This window comes from Perognathus longimembris, chromosome 2 (assembly GCF_023159225.1).
Source record: "Perognathus longimembris pacificus isolate PPM17 chromosome 2, ASM2315922v1, whole genome shotgun sequence".
NCBI classification, from domain to species: Eukaryota; Metazoa; Chordata; class Mammalia; order Rodentia; family Heteromyidae; genus Perognathus; species Perognathus longimembris.
The window spans coordinates 148861570-148874981 of NC_063162.1; the positions used below are offsets into that span (position 1 = coordinate 148861570).

At 48.0% G+C, this 13412-nt stretch overlaps 1 protein-coding gene across 1 annotated transcript in view; it reads left to right on the top strand.

Annotated features, from left to right (window-relative positions):
- The window catches only part of Cntnap2 (contactin associated protein 2), a 1597185-nt gene that overhangs the window by 1565017 nt on the left and 18756 nt on the right, over positions 1–13412 (top strand). Inside the window, exon 22 of the mRNA XM_048340407.1 lies at positions 12763–13002. Coding sequence (XP_048196364.1) covers positions 12763–13002 — 240 coding nt within the window. The remainder of the gene's footprint in view (positions 1–12762; positions 13003–13412) is intronic.

Below are 13412 nucleotides of genomic sequence, written 5' to 3' on the forward strand. Positions count from 1 at the left end.
CTCGGGAAGCTGAGGTTGGAGATTCCATGCTTGAAGCCAACCCAGGCAGGAAAGTCCATGAGATTCTTATCTCCGACTGAACAAGCAAAACGTGGGAAGTGGAGGCGTGGCCCAAGGGGTAGAACACTAACTTTAGTGCAAAAAGGCTAAAGCGCCCTACCTGAGTTCAAGCACCAAAAAAATAAAACCCACGATCCACTACTGGTGGCACCAGCGTGAGTGGAGACAGGGAGGCCGCTACAGGAGTCCACTGTACAGCAGCAATGGCTGTTGTGGCTTTGGAAGATAAAGGATAAATCGTGGAGTTGGACAAAAAAAATGTGCAGAGTCAAGATGCCTTTGGGGGTACAGCTAGTCCTATCTGCCGGTGGGCCGGATGTGGGGAGGCACCGATTTCCCGCTTCACCTGTGACCCTGAGGCTCAGACGGGTGAAGAGAGGTTTGTGGGCGCCTTCAAAGCTGTGTGCTGCAGGGCTAGGATGCCGGTGCGACTCTCATTCCCACCCAACCCTTCCCATTCCTGCCGGGCGGCCTGTGACATACTGACGAGGAGGAACCCGTCGGTGGGTTTATGGCTGCTGCACCTGTCACGGCAGCCTGAGGGTCAATCTGCTGCCTCGGACACCAGGTGTTTATAGCCAGCGAGTGCACTTCTGCCCAATTCTATTCCAAGCGTGCCTCGTGCTCAGAAGCCACATTTCCCAGTCCAATCATAAACTACTGCAAGCATGCGGGGGGGGGGGGGGGGGATCTAGAAATTCAGATCTCATTGCTGTGCTGCATGTGCTCATGGAGTAAATACTCACGCGAGCATTCGGGGTGTGGCAGGCCCTGCTCTAGGCCAAAGCAAGCGGGCAAATCAGACCGTCTCAGACTTGAGTCACTCTCATAAGGATTGATAGGTGGCCATGATAGAAAGACAGTGGTTTGCTCTGTCTACGTTTGCCAGTGAAGGCCTCCTTGATGCTCTTTGAGGACCTGGAGCAAGGGGCTAGAAAGAAGCCAACGAACAGAGTCATGGGGTTGGTGGGAAAATGCAGCAATGGGAACAGCAAAGACAAAGCCTGCAGGAGAGAAAGCACTGCTGCCTTTATTAGAATTCTATGGGTCGACAGCTGGGCCTTGTTAACACATGCCTACAGCCCCAGCTGCTAGGCCAGCCCGGGCAAAAGCATGAGACCCTATCTAAAAACAAACTAAAAGCAAAAACGATCTGGAGTATGGCTCGAGTGGTAGAACACTTGCCTAGCAATCATGAGGCTCTGAATTCAAACCTGAATACTGCCAAAAAAAGAGATGAAAATAAAATCTACTGGCTGATGTAAGAGAAAAGATGGAATTCACAGAGGCTTAAGCAAAATAGAATTTTATTTCTCTCTCACTGAACATTCTGGACAGACAGTTCCAGACTGATTGGATGACTTGGTAATCCATGGGGCCTCAGAGTCTGTGGTCTTCCTCTCTGACATTCTAATGGTTATTAGATATTAATTCTTATTTTTTGCGTGCTGTGACTCGAGCTCTGCCTGGATTCAAACCATTCGAATCACAGCCTCCTGAGTAGCTAATAATCATTATTACTGTTAACTTTAGGACTGATCTAAACACTGCCTGACTGGGCATTCCAAATAAAGTAAGCCCACTTTCTGTATCCATAAGCCCCCAACTTCCAATGGTGGCCACTCCTTGGTACCCCACCCTCCTTTGGTCTTTCAGTATCAAGAACACCCCAAGGTTTCACTGCACGATCCTTTCACTTGGCATCTTTATCTGCCTCCCATTCTAAGTGTTAATTGTTTGCCAAGTTAACTCCATGCACTCAGTGTCTGTGATGCAGTAATAACCCTCCCCGGGACTCTTCCTTCCCTGGGCCATCAGTCAGCTATTCAAAGACTGCTCTAAGCCTAAACGGTATCACGAGAAATAAGCCAGATCGCACTTGCCATACATAGGTGGACGCTACCAGAAAAGACTCCGATTTTACAATTCCCTTGAGCTGCAAATCCACATCGACTTGTCTGCAGTCATGTCACTATTCCTCATTCATTGATAACAAAGCACACTAATTGCTCAGTTAAAAACTGACCAAACGTGGTGCAGCATTGTCTTTCTCACTGACGAGAACCACATTTTGTGCTTAATTGCAGTCCTTGAGATGAACATTCTTTAATTCACTAATTAATGAATCTAGTTCTTTATTTTTGAAGCTATGGCAAGACGGCAGAATCAGCAATGGCTATCTTTGGCTCTGCCACCTAAGCCCAGTTTAGCTCACAGACTGAGCTGATGTCTTCATCTCTAAGTTGGAAATTTAATGCCTACTCCTCCTGCTCCTTTTTGTTTAACTTTTTATTTTTACTTATGTATTGTATTTACTTCACTGGGGTTTGAACTTGGAGCCTTGTACTCTCACTTGGCTTTTAGGCCACTCAAGGCAGAGGCTCTGTCACTTGAGCCACACCTCCACTTCTGGCTTTTTGCTGACTAATTGGAAACAAGAGTCTCACAGGCTTTCCTACCTGGGCTGGCTTCAAACCACAGTCCTCTGATCTGAGTCTTCTGAGTAGCTAGGACTACAGAAGTGCCCGGCTGGCTATTTCGAGAGGATAATTATGTGCATGTGTAGTTGCATGCATACATACACTGCAATTGCTCTGTCATCTTATGCGTAATCACAGCTTCAAATTTTGAAAGGGTTCTTCTATTTTAAATGGCACCGACTCCCCTCCATCTGCACTGTGTTCCATTTCATGCACCCCATGACCTTTCCGCACACTTATAAATGAGCCATGAAAGATGGAAGTTAAGAGAAGTATATCATAGTTGTTTTTTCCATCATGTGTCCTCTAATTTTCCAAGCTTTCTGATAGTCCATGAACTCACTGTCAGTGACAGACACTGAGAGTTTTATCCACAAAGTGAACAGCAGTCACGACAGTCCTGATTCCAGGCAGGTCATCCGGCCAGAGGCTGGCTCCTGGCTGTTGGGGACCCCTGGCTGACTTCCAGCTTGGCCAAGATCCGAGAGGTAAACCCAGAAGCATGCGGACCCCTGAGAAAACCCCGGGGTTTATTGCCTACTAAAAACCAGCTGTATCTTCTATTACATTTTCCAGATCTTTTATGTTCCTGGCCTTTATAACATCTCCTCCTGCTTGCCAAATTCAGATTTTAGAAGTATATTCGCTTATAAAGAAAGTCTCCTCTGAGTCCCACTGCTTTTCCTCTGCCCCCTGCATCCCATTCAGTCCAACCCTCATCCCTGACTCAAGATGGCGGCCCCGGCCCCGAGCCCCACTGTCCACCCAATGCGTGCAATCTGTGGCACCCACCAGCGCCACGCAGCTCTGACTTGCTCACATCTCTGATGAAATTCTCCTCGTGCTTGGAAATCCTGAGCACAATTTTGAATTTTTTCAGAGACACTCTAGTGCTTGCCAAGTGAGGGAGAAAGCTCTGTGAAAGGTAAGGCTCCGCACAGTCTCTCTTGTGGGACGCCTTCCAGCTTCTTCCCTCTCCTCACTACCACCCTGGCCTGCCTGCTCCTTGGGGTGAGGTGTCTCTCTCTTTACCTTCCCCTTCTCTTTTCCAACTGTAGCCTGGTTCCGTGGGCGTTTCAGTTATCATTTACACATTGGGAGCTTCCATTGCACCCCAGGTCCAATCTAGATCAGTAGCTTCTCTCTCCCTCCCTCCCTCCCTCCCTCCCTCCTTCTCTCTCTCTCTCTCTCTCTCTCTCTCTCTCTTTCCTCTTTCTCAATATTCAGCTATGAAATTACATCATGGCATGTACCTAATTTTACCTGGATTACTATTTATCTTGGCTATGGCATCCCCACAATGGGTTACTGCCCACTTGTTTTCCCTATGCCTCGTAGTGCCAAACACAGGGCCTTTGATCAAGAAACGGTGAGTTGAAGTTCTTTATTTCAACTAGAGATTTGCACCTATAACAAGGGTGATCAAGTGAATGTGCATGAAATCAGCACAATGGCTTCCCAGTCGGTGTGTGTATGTTTGCATATCCCCAGCAATTATTCAGACAAGCAGGAAATTGCATCCATCGAGAAAAACACATCCCCCTGCACTCCTAGTCTGTAGGTTCCATGCACCGTACACACCGTGATAAAGTGCCAGGACACTGTGGCGTCTTCTTTGAGGAGCTTCCAGTCTAATGGAAAGAAAACTCGTGAACTCGCGATCAGATCAATGTTGAGTCCTGATTGCATGGGAAGGCAGGAAGGGAAGGCCTGACGCAGTCCAGGGCAGTCATGGCTCCGATCTCAGCCTCCTGAGTAGCTGGGATTACCAGCATGAGCCTCTGGCACCCAGCCAAGATCATTTTTAAGAGTAAGAAATCATCACACACTTGTGGTTTCTAGGTCCTGGTGGAGAAAGCCATGTTGTAGAAAGCCATGGCTTTTACTCTGTGTGTATGAGACAGGGGTAAGGGGCTCAAAAGAAAGATGACTTCAGGACTTTTTGAGAAATGCAAGATCCCAGGAAGGCACTGTTGGTTCGTGTGTATAATCCTACCTCCCCTGGAAGATCAAAGCCAGCCCAGGCAGAAGAGGCTCTGTCTCTAATCAAGCAGCAAAATGCTAGACCAGAGGTGTGGCTCATGTGATAGAGCACTAGCTGTGAACAAGAAAGCCAAGAGAAAGTGCAAGGCCCTGAGTTCAAGGCCACAGTATCAGCACAATAAATAAATAAATGTGTGTGTTTGTGTGTGTGTGTGTGTGTGTGTGTGTGTGTGTGTAATCTAAGCCTACTTCTCAGCTGTTTTCACAGCATGATATAAACCCCAAGCCATCAAGAAGAGTCACTGAACACATTTGGGGCTGCATACCCCACAGTATGGCTTACAACAGTGGGCCCACTGCACTTTTAGGGCTCCTCCAAATGTCTTAATGTCCTTTAAAACCAAAAGCTGGGAATATGGCCTAGTGATAGAGTGCTTGCCTCGCATACATGAAGCCCTGGGATCGATTCCCCAGCACCACATATATAGGAATATCCAGAAGTGATGTTGTGGCTTAAGAGCTAGAATGCTAGCCTTGAGGAAAAAGAAGCCAGGGACAGTGCTCAGGCCCTGAGTTCAAGCCCCAGGATTGGCAAAGCAAAAAAAAAAAAAAGAAAAGAAAAAAGTAAAGTATGAACTGCTAGGAAGGAGAAGTGTGTTTTAATATGTAATACTCATCTTTATATCAACATGGTTCTCCCATCCCATTTCTGTGTTTTTATGGAGAAAGAAGTAACAATGTGACCCTAATACTGGGTCCTATTTGCATAAAGAAGGATTCTAAGAGCAAGTGCTGGTGGCTCACACGGGCAATCATAGCTATTCAGAGATCTGAGGCTCTGAGAGTGATGGTTCAAAGCCATTCAGTAGACAAGTGTATGAGACACTTACCTGCAATTAACCAGCAAAGTGTGGGAGGTAGAGCTGCGGCTCAGATGGTAGAGCATCAGAATAAACCTTAAGGGACAGAACCTGGGCCTTGAGTTCAAGCCCCATTACTAGCACAAAACAGGATGTGGGGTGGGGGGAAGAAGGAGAGAGAGAAGAAGGGGAAAGGGAAAGAGAAGGAGGAAGAAGGAGGAGGAAAAAGAATAGACGAAAAAAGGAGAAAGAGGGGGCTGGGAATATGGCCTAGTGGCAAGAGTGCTTGCCTTGTATACATGAAGCCCTGGGTTCAATTCCCCAGCACCACATATATAGGAAAATCCAGAAGTGATGTTGTGGCTTAAGAGCTAGAATGCTAGCCTTGAGGAAAAAGAAGCCAGGGACAGTGCTCAGACCCTGAGTCCAAGCCCCAGGACTGGCAAAAAGAGAGGAGAGAGAGAGAGAGAGAGAGAGAGAGAGAGAGAGAAGGGGAAGGAAGGGAAGAAGGAAGGGAGGGAGGGAGGGAGGGAGGGAGGGAGGGAGGAAGGAAGGAAGAAAGGAAGGAAGGAAGGAAAAGCAAGCAGGCAAGAAAGAGAGGGAGAAAGGGAAAGAAAAGAAAAGGACTCTAGACAGCTATTCAGCTAGTATAGCATGGCAAAAAGAATTTAATACTTTCTTATCCAGGGGAGAGAACACAAAAACATCTCTGCCGAATGGATTAATTTCCCCCAAGATGACTAGATTTCCTGGTAACACATTTTAAAAGAGAAAGGAATGCAATTGCACCGTAAGAGAATTTGAGCTTTGATGGGCCCAGAAACAAAGCACACAGCCTGACGCCAGGAGAAAATGAGGACCTGACCAGAGCTTCCTTCTAGGTGCCCAGCCGCTATAATTTGCACCTTCTGAGGAGGAGATGGATGCTTGTGAATGCTTGCGGGCAGCTAGGAGGGTGGAGATAATGGCAGGACCAGACATGGCCCTGCTGGGGAAATAAGCAGGCAGCCAGATCCCTGAGAGCCGAAAATGAAGGCCCTAAAGAAACGTTCAGAAAGCTCGCTGTCTTGCCTTAAAAGTAAACCTGAAAAGCAAGAGCACTCTAAACCAGCCCCTGATTTAGGTAAATCAGTGACCGCAATGGCTGCACGATGCAGGTTCCCATCTAACTGAGATCAGCGTTGTTCTTCATTGCCCTTTGCACATTGAATGTTCTGATGAACACCCCAAGGAGAAATGAATACTTGCCCAAGGGATACAGATTGGGTTAACATGGAAGCCAGCACTGGTGGCTCACATCTATAATCCCAGCTAGATCTCATCTGAGGATAGTGACTTCAAATGAGTCCATGCAGGAAAGTCTGTGGGTCGCTTATCTCCAGTGTCCTGGCAAAAAGCCAGAAGAAGAGCTGTGGTTTAAATGGTAGAGCACCAGCCTGGAGTAAGAAAGCTAAGTTACAGAGCACATACACACACGTGCACACACACACATGCACACGCACGAATACACATGACTGAAAGTTTGGGGTGGAGGAGGAGGTTTGTGGAAACTCCATTGCGCCTTAGGGTTTTTTGTTTGTTTGGATTTTGTTTTTTATGGGGGTTTTTTGTCACTCATGGAGCTTGAACTTGGGGCCTGGGCTCTGTCCCTGAGCTCTTTTGTTCAAGGCTAGTTCTACCACTTGAACCCCAGCACCATTTCTGGTTTTCTGGAGGTTAACTAGAGATAAGAGTCTCATGGACTTTCATCCCAGGGCTGGCTTTGAACCACTGTCCTCATATCTCAGCCTCCTGAGTACCTAGGATTACAGACATGAGCCACCAGTGCCCAGCAGGTCTTAAGTATTTAATGTACACATAAGGAAGGATCTTCACAGTCCCAGGAACGTTGGAACTTTCTAGAAGAAACTCCCCATCCTTTCAACAAATAGCATCATTTGGGTTAAAACTGAGTTTTGGAGGAATATATCCTAGCTTCACATGCTGGCAACGCCTAGAAATTCCCTCGCTTTTGCACACCATCAGCTAAAAGGGGTCCAGAATTGTACCTGCTGTAGCAAGCAGCTATGAATATTCATAAGAATGCTAAGCATGCCTCTAGAACATGGTAATGAGTCAGTGCATTTTTAGCCGTCACCAAGGTTAAGTATTCATGGAGGCAACACCTGCAGAGAAGCCAGGCCTAATCACACATTGGCGGAAAAGCGGGTCACAGTGTGTCTCTGTGTGTGTGTGAGTGTGCGCGCGCACGTGCACACCTGCACGCGCGAAAAATGTGGCTGCGCTTTTTGTTGTTTGCCTTTTTATTATTATTACTACTCTCACTGTGAGATAACACTCGTGTGCCAGAAATAACAGAAAAAGCCTGAGAATTGCCAGGAGAAAGCAGCGCTGAGCCCTTTGCATTTAGATGTCTTTCGACTTCTAAACATTGCTTTTGAAGACTTTTTTTTTTTGACCGACTTGAGCTATTTTCACTTAACTCACATAGGTCATCCAGAATCTACTTTTATTTTTTAATGAATTTACTTTATTGTTGTTATGAGGGTGATGGACAGAGGGATGACAATGACATGAGTCAGGTAATGAGTACATTTCCTTTCACACAGTGTCTTCTGTTCCCTCGCTCTCTCCCAGTCCCTCCCCAGAATCTACTTTTAAATGATGGTTATCATCATGTCTTTCAGTTTTATAGCATTGTATTTAGAGGATTTTGAATTCTATGAAAGAAAAGCTATAATGAGGAATATTAAGAGTGGCCAGGCTATCTCTAAATGCTATTCGAGAACCCATGATTTGACTAAAAGCTGATTTTTACAAAATGAATGCAGCCGGACATTGGTGGCTCATACCTGTCATGCTAGCTACTCGAGAGGCTGAGATCTGAGGACTGAGGTTCAATGCCAGCCTAGGCAGGAAAATCCATGAAACTCTCATCTCCAATTTAGTACCAGCAAACTGGAAATGGCACTATGGCTCTAGGTGGTAGAGCACTAGCCTTGAGTAAAAATAAGCTCAGGGACAGAGCCCAGGCCCTGAGTTCAAGCCCCAGATACACACACACACACACACACACACACACACACACACACACACACACGTCAGCTCACTCTGAGGGGAGGGGCCCTCTGCTTCGCTCCTGTTTCCAGTGCACAGCACCCATCAGGGCCCTGTTTTGGTCCTGTCAGTGATCTCCCCTCTGGTTGAAGCAGAGGACGTGGCCCTGGCCCGTGGCTCTCTGAGTCCGCAGCCTGTGTGACCTGGTATTTCAGTAGCTGGGCCCTAAAATGGATGCGCCAGTCTCCAATGAGCTGAAGGCTGCATTTGCTGTCTCAGATCCTTCCCCGCAGAACAGCAGGTCTGTGCGTCTCTAGAACTCAGCTCGGCTCAGTGGTCCTTTCTTTTTTATTTTTAATATATATATTTTTAATATATATATTTTTATTATCAAACTGAATTACAGAGAGGTTACAGTTTCATACATTAGGCATTGGATACATTTCTTGTACTGTTTGTTACCTCGTCCCTCATTCCCCCCCTCCTTTTCCCTTCCCCCCCCATGAGTTGTTCAGTTGTTCAGTTCATTTTCACCAAACAGTTTCGCAAGTATTGCTTTTGTAGTTGTTTGTCTTTTTGTACCGTGTCTCTCGATTTTGGTATTCCCTTCCAATTCCCTGGTTCTAATACCAGTATACACGGTTCAGTGGTCCTTTCTTGATCACATTCGGCACATCTCATGGATTTTTTTGGTGACGATTTACATAAATGGCCAGGCCGGGCACACAGGACAGAGTCCAGGTGCCACCCAGAGTGTGTGACTGGTCTTCATCCAGTCCCCTTCCCAAGTCCCTTTGCAGTGTGATCCTGTCATTTCCCGTCCAGCAGCTGCTTCTCCACTGAATGCCACCGGGTGTCGCGTGGCCAGCAGATCACCGATGCTTTTGTGCAGATTCCTAGTAGAGGGTTTGATTTCTGCAGGAGACCGCCAGTCGATTTTGCAGATTCACGTAACTTAGCAGTGATGACATCAAATCTACTAACGCGATAACTATGCCACACTATCGTTTGTCAGCGTCCTCGAGAAATAGGAACTCTCATTCCGGAGGCATATTTACAGAGCTGGGACTTTCAACAATGTGGGTAAGCTCAGATGCCAGCTCACCACATTGCCGAAAGCCATTTGGTTGGCTCTGCAGCTAATGAAACACGGTCCTAAAGCAGGTGTCGTAACCACCACAATTTCTCCAAAAACCTCCATATGTCCTTTACTTAGAAACCATCATGAATATGAAACACAACAGAATATAATCTTTTTAGAAAGAAATTGCAACTAATACAAAGCAGTTGGCTTCCCTACTTTTTTAGATGAACCTCAAACATGTATTCAAGTAGAAGTTTATTCATTTGCAAAGTGGGCCTGATCCCACCCAGTTTACAGGGTTTGTGTCAGCTTTCTGTCACTATATTTAAAAATATATATCTGAGACTAAAAAATTTAGAAAGAGCAAAGGTTCATCATGTTGGTTCATGTTTTCAAGACGTTGTTATTTAACCTACTTGGTTCCATAGTGGCACACAATATCATGGCAGGAGCATTTGGTAGAAGAAGGAAGAGAGAAAGAGCAAGACAGAGGGGAGGGGGAAGGAGGAGAACCTAGTATCTCAGTACCTCTTCAAGGCCACGCCTCCAATGTCCGAATGTCCCCCTCCATGAGGCCACACCTCCTAAAAAGTTCCACCACCTACAAATAGCAGAGGAAACAAGCTATTACCACATGGACCTTTGTGGGACATCCCAAACACAAACAAGAGCCCCGTTACTAAGAGACTCGGTGTGATACTGAATACAATGGACTGGGCACAGTGCCCCGCCCGTGGCTGTCCTTGGTGCGTAGGGGATGCTCTAATCCTGTTATGATCACAAGGCCCAAGTTGGAACTCCTGGGTCCTTCAGAATCAAGAGCACTTATGGCAGACTTGGTCCCCAGAGGAACTGCCTCTGGCCTCCAGGGAACAGGCACAGAGGCCCGTCATGTCATCCAGATTGGAAACGGCCTCAGGATTTGGGAATCCTGGCCCCCGCTCTCCTGTTCCCATTGTCCTTGTGACCTGGTGACCTTTCCCAGATGGGATAACAGCTGACCACAGGGAATTTTCCCACATTGGGGTGGGGCGGGTGGGGGGGGGGAGGGCTGAAAACATAGGAAGGTGAAAAGCTACAGGAGCAAGTGAAAGAGCCCCAAAGAGAAAAGGAAGAGCCCAGTGCCTCCTCCCAGGCTCCTCCTGCCGTCTCCTGCCTGTACACAGCTGTGCTGTCTCGGCCAATGTTCCCAGTCCCTCCAGTTGGGCCTGGGCCCCTTGTCCACCGTCAACAGCCCATTTCCATGGCAGCTCAGAGAGACTTCAGAGGACAGACGGTGTTTTAAGAATATTGGAGGGGGCTGGGGATATAGCCTAGTGGCAAGAGTGCCTGCCTCGGATACACGAGGCCCTAGGTTCGATTCCCCAGCACCACATATACAGAAAATGGCCAGAAGCGGCGCTGTGGCTCAAGTGGCAGAGTGCTAGCCTTGAGCGGGAAGAAGCCAGGGACAGTGCTCAGGCCCTGAGTCCAAGGCCCAGGACTGGCTAAAAAAAAAAAAGAATATTGGAGCCAAGGCTGGGAATATGGCCTAGTGGCAAGAGTGCTTGTCTCATATACATGAAGCCCTGGGTTCAATTCCCCAGCACCACATATACAGAAAACGGCCAGAAGCGGCACTGTGGCTCAAGTGGCAGAGTGCTAGCCTTGAGCAAAAAGAAGCCAAGGACAGTGCTCAGGCCCTGAGTCCAAGGCCCAGGACTGGCCAAAAAAAAAGACACACCTCTGGTACAGGGCAGAGAGCAAGGTCCCTCACCCAGATCTTCCATGCCGCCTGCCTCCATCTGTAGCCAGAAAATTCTGAGAGATGAGGTGTGGTGGTTGGGAGATGCGTGATTCAAGCAACTGCCACTAGAACGGTCCTTCCAATACAGTTTCCATGGTAATCCTCAGCAGTCTAAACACCGCTGACCTCCCTCCTAACCCTCGCGTGCAAGGCCCTGCCTGGAAATAGAGGCGCGGCTCAAGCGGTAGGACACCAGCCATAAGCACAAAAGCCAAGCAAGAACTCGAGATCCTGAGTTCAAGACCCAGTACTAACACAAAAATTAAAATAATTTAAAAAAAGAGGAGGCCCTTCCCACTCTAGCCCTGATCCCCGACCCACGAGATCGCATGGCTCCCTCGATATAAAATAACGAAGTCAGCCTGGCATTCTTTGTAAGAGCCAGTTTGGGTGCTCTCTTCTGAACCACATTCCAGAGCCCCAGATAAACCTGCTACCCTGGTTTACCAGCGGCCTTGATGCTGTCACCAAACACAGTTTGTTTCTCAGCTCTGCAAAAAATAAAATAAAATAAAATCACACCGGATAAAAGGCTCAGGGATTGCTAGCCAGGAGGAGACATTTAAGGATGCCCTTAGCATTCGTCTCTGGAAGGTTCTAAAACTAGAGGTAGACAGGACTCCGTGTTGTAACTTGTTATAGAGTACAGTTGTCCCACGGGGTGAACATTGGGACTGAGAGTCGACTTGAGAGGGTGTTCGCCTGACAGATTGGGGAAAGGGCAGTATATAAATGCCCTTACCTGTGATAATTGAACTGGAAACCTTTCCTAACTTCAAGTTCTCCATCCCATACTAGCCCGGAGTCTGTAAACTTCAGCACTCAAAGAGAATTGGACATTGAAGAAAGGAGGAGTTAAGCTATAGGAATTCTTCCTTTAAAACAAAGAATGGATGCCAGTGGCTTGCACCTGTAATCCTAGCTACCCAGGAGGCTGAGATCTGAGGATAGAGGTGCAAAGCCAGCTCAGGCAGGAAAGTCTGTAAGACCCTTATCCCCAGTTAACAACCAAAAACCCCGAAATGGAGCTATGGCTCAAATGGTAGAGTGCTAGCTTTGAGCAAAAAAAAGTATCTTAGGGACAGCACCCAGGCCCTGAGTTCAAGCCCCAGGACCAGCACAAAAAGAATTCTGAAGGAGCAAATAAGTATGAAGCAGAATAGAAAGGTTCAGGAAGGCCTGTGGAATAAGGTCAAGAGGCGTCAGAGAAGACTAGAGAGAACAGGAAAAAGCCAGTCACAGACACGTATGTGCAGTCATAGCTGTAACTGTGCTGGCCGCCTTGGTCTCCAACACCAGGAAGCCCTGCGGCTTAGCACGTGATCCACATCTCATCCACGCCACCCCAAGTTCAAAGCTGAGGTCTAAGAGTGCCCTGCCACCCCTGCCACCCCAGCACTGAGCACAGAGCGCTTCTCGGGTCTTACCTCTCTCTCTCTCTTTCCCTGGCAGAAACGGGCAAGATCGACCAGGAGATCCACAAGTACAACACGCCAGGCTTCACAGGCTGCCTCTCCAGGGTGCAGTTCAACCAGGTCGCGCCGCTCAAGGCCGCCCTGAGGCGCACCAACGCCTCGGCCCACGTGCACGTCCAGGGCGAGCTGGTGGAGTCCAACTGCGGGGCCTCCCCACTGACTCTCTCCCCCATGTCGTCCGCCACCGACCCCTGGCACCTGGACCACCTGAACTCAGGTAAGGGCTGCAGCCATCTTGGGCGGATTGCTTGACTCCGTTCAACCTCGGTTTCCTCAGCAGTCACATACATGAGTGACAGTAATGTCTCTAGATGAGTAAGAACGGGAGGAGCACCGAGCACTCTGCACTCGGCACTGGGGAAGGATCTAAAAGGGACGACTACTGTTCTTAGCGTTAGGGAAGTGGATAATCAGAGAAGATAGATGGATTCTTCCTTTACATGAAACTCAGAGCTCTCCGGGCCAGGCATGGTGCCTCGCCCCTGTCATCCCAGCGACTCCGGAAGCAGAGATCAGGAGGATCGCAGTTTGAGGCCGACTCAGGTCAAAGTGACCAGGACCCCCAGCTCAAGCAGTAATCTGGGCGTGGGCGATGTGTGCCTGTGGTCTCAGCGACACCAGAGGCAT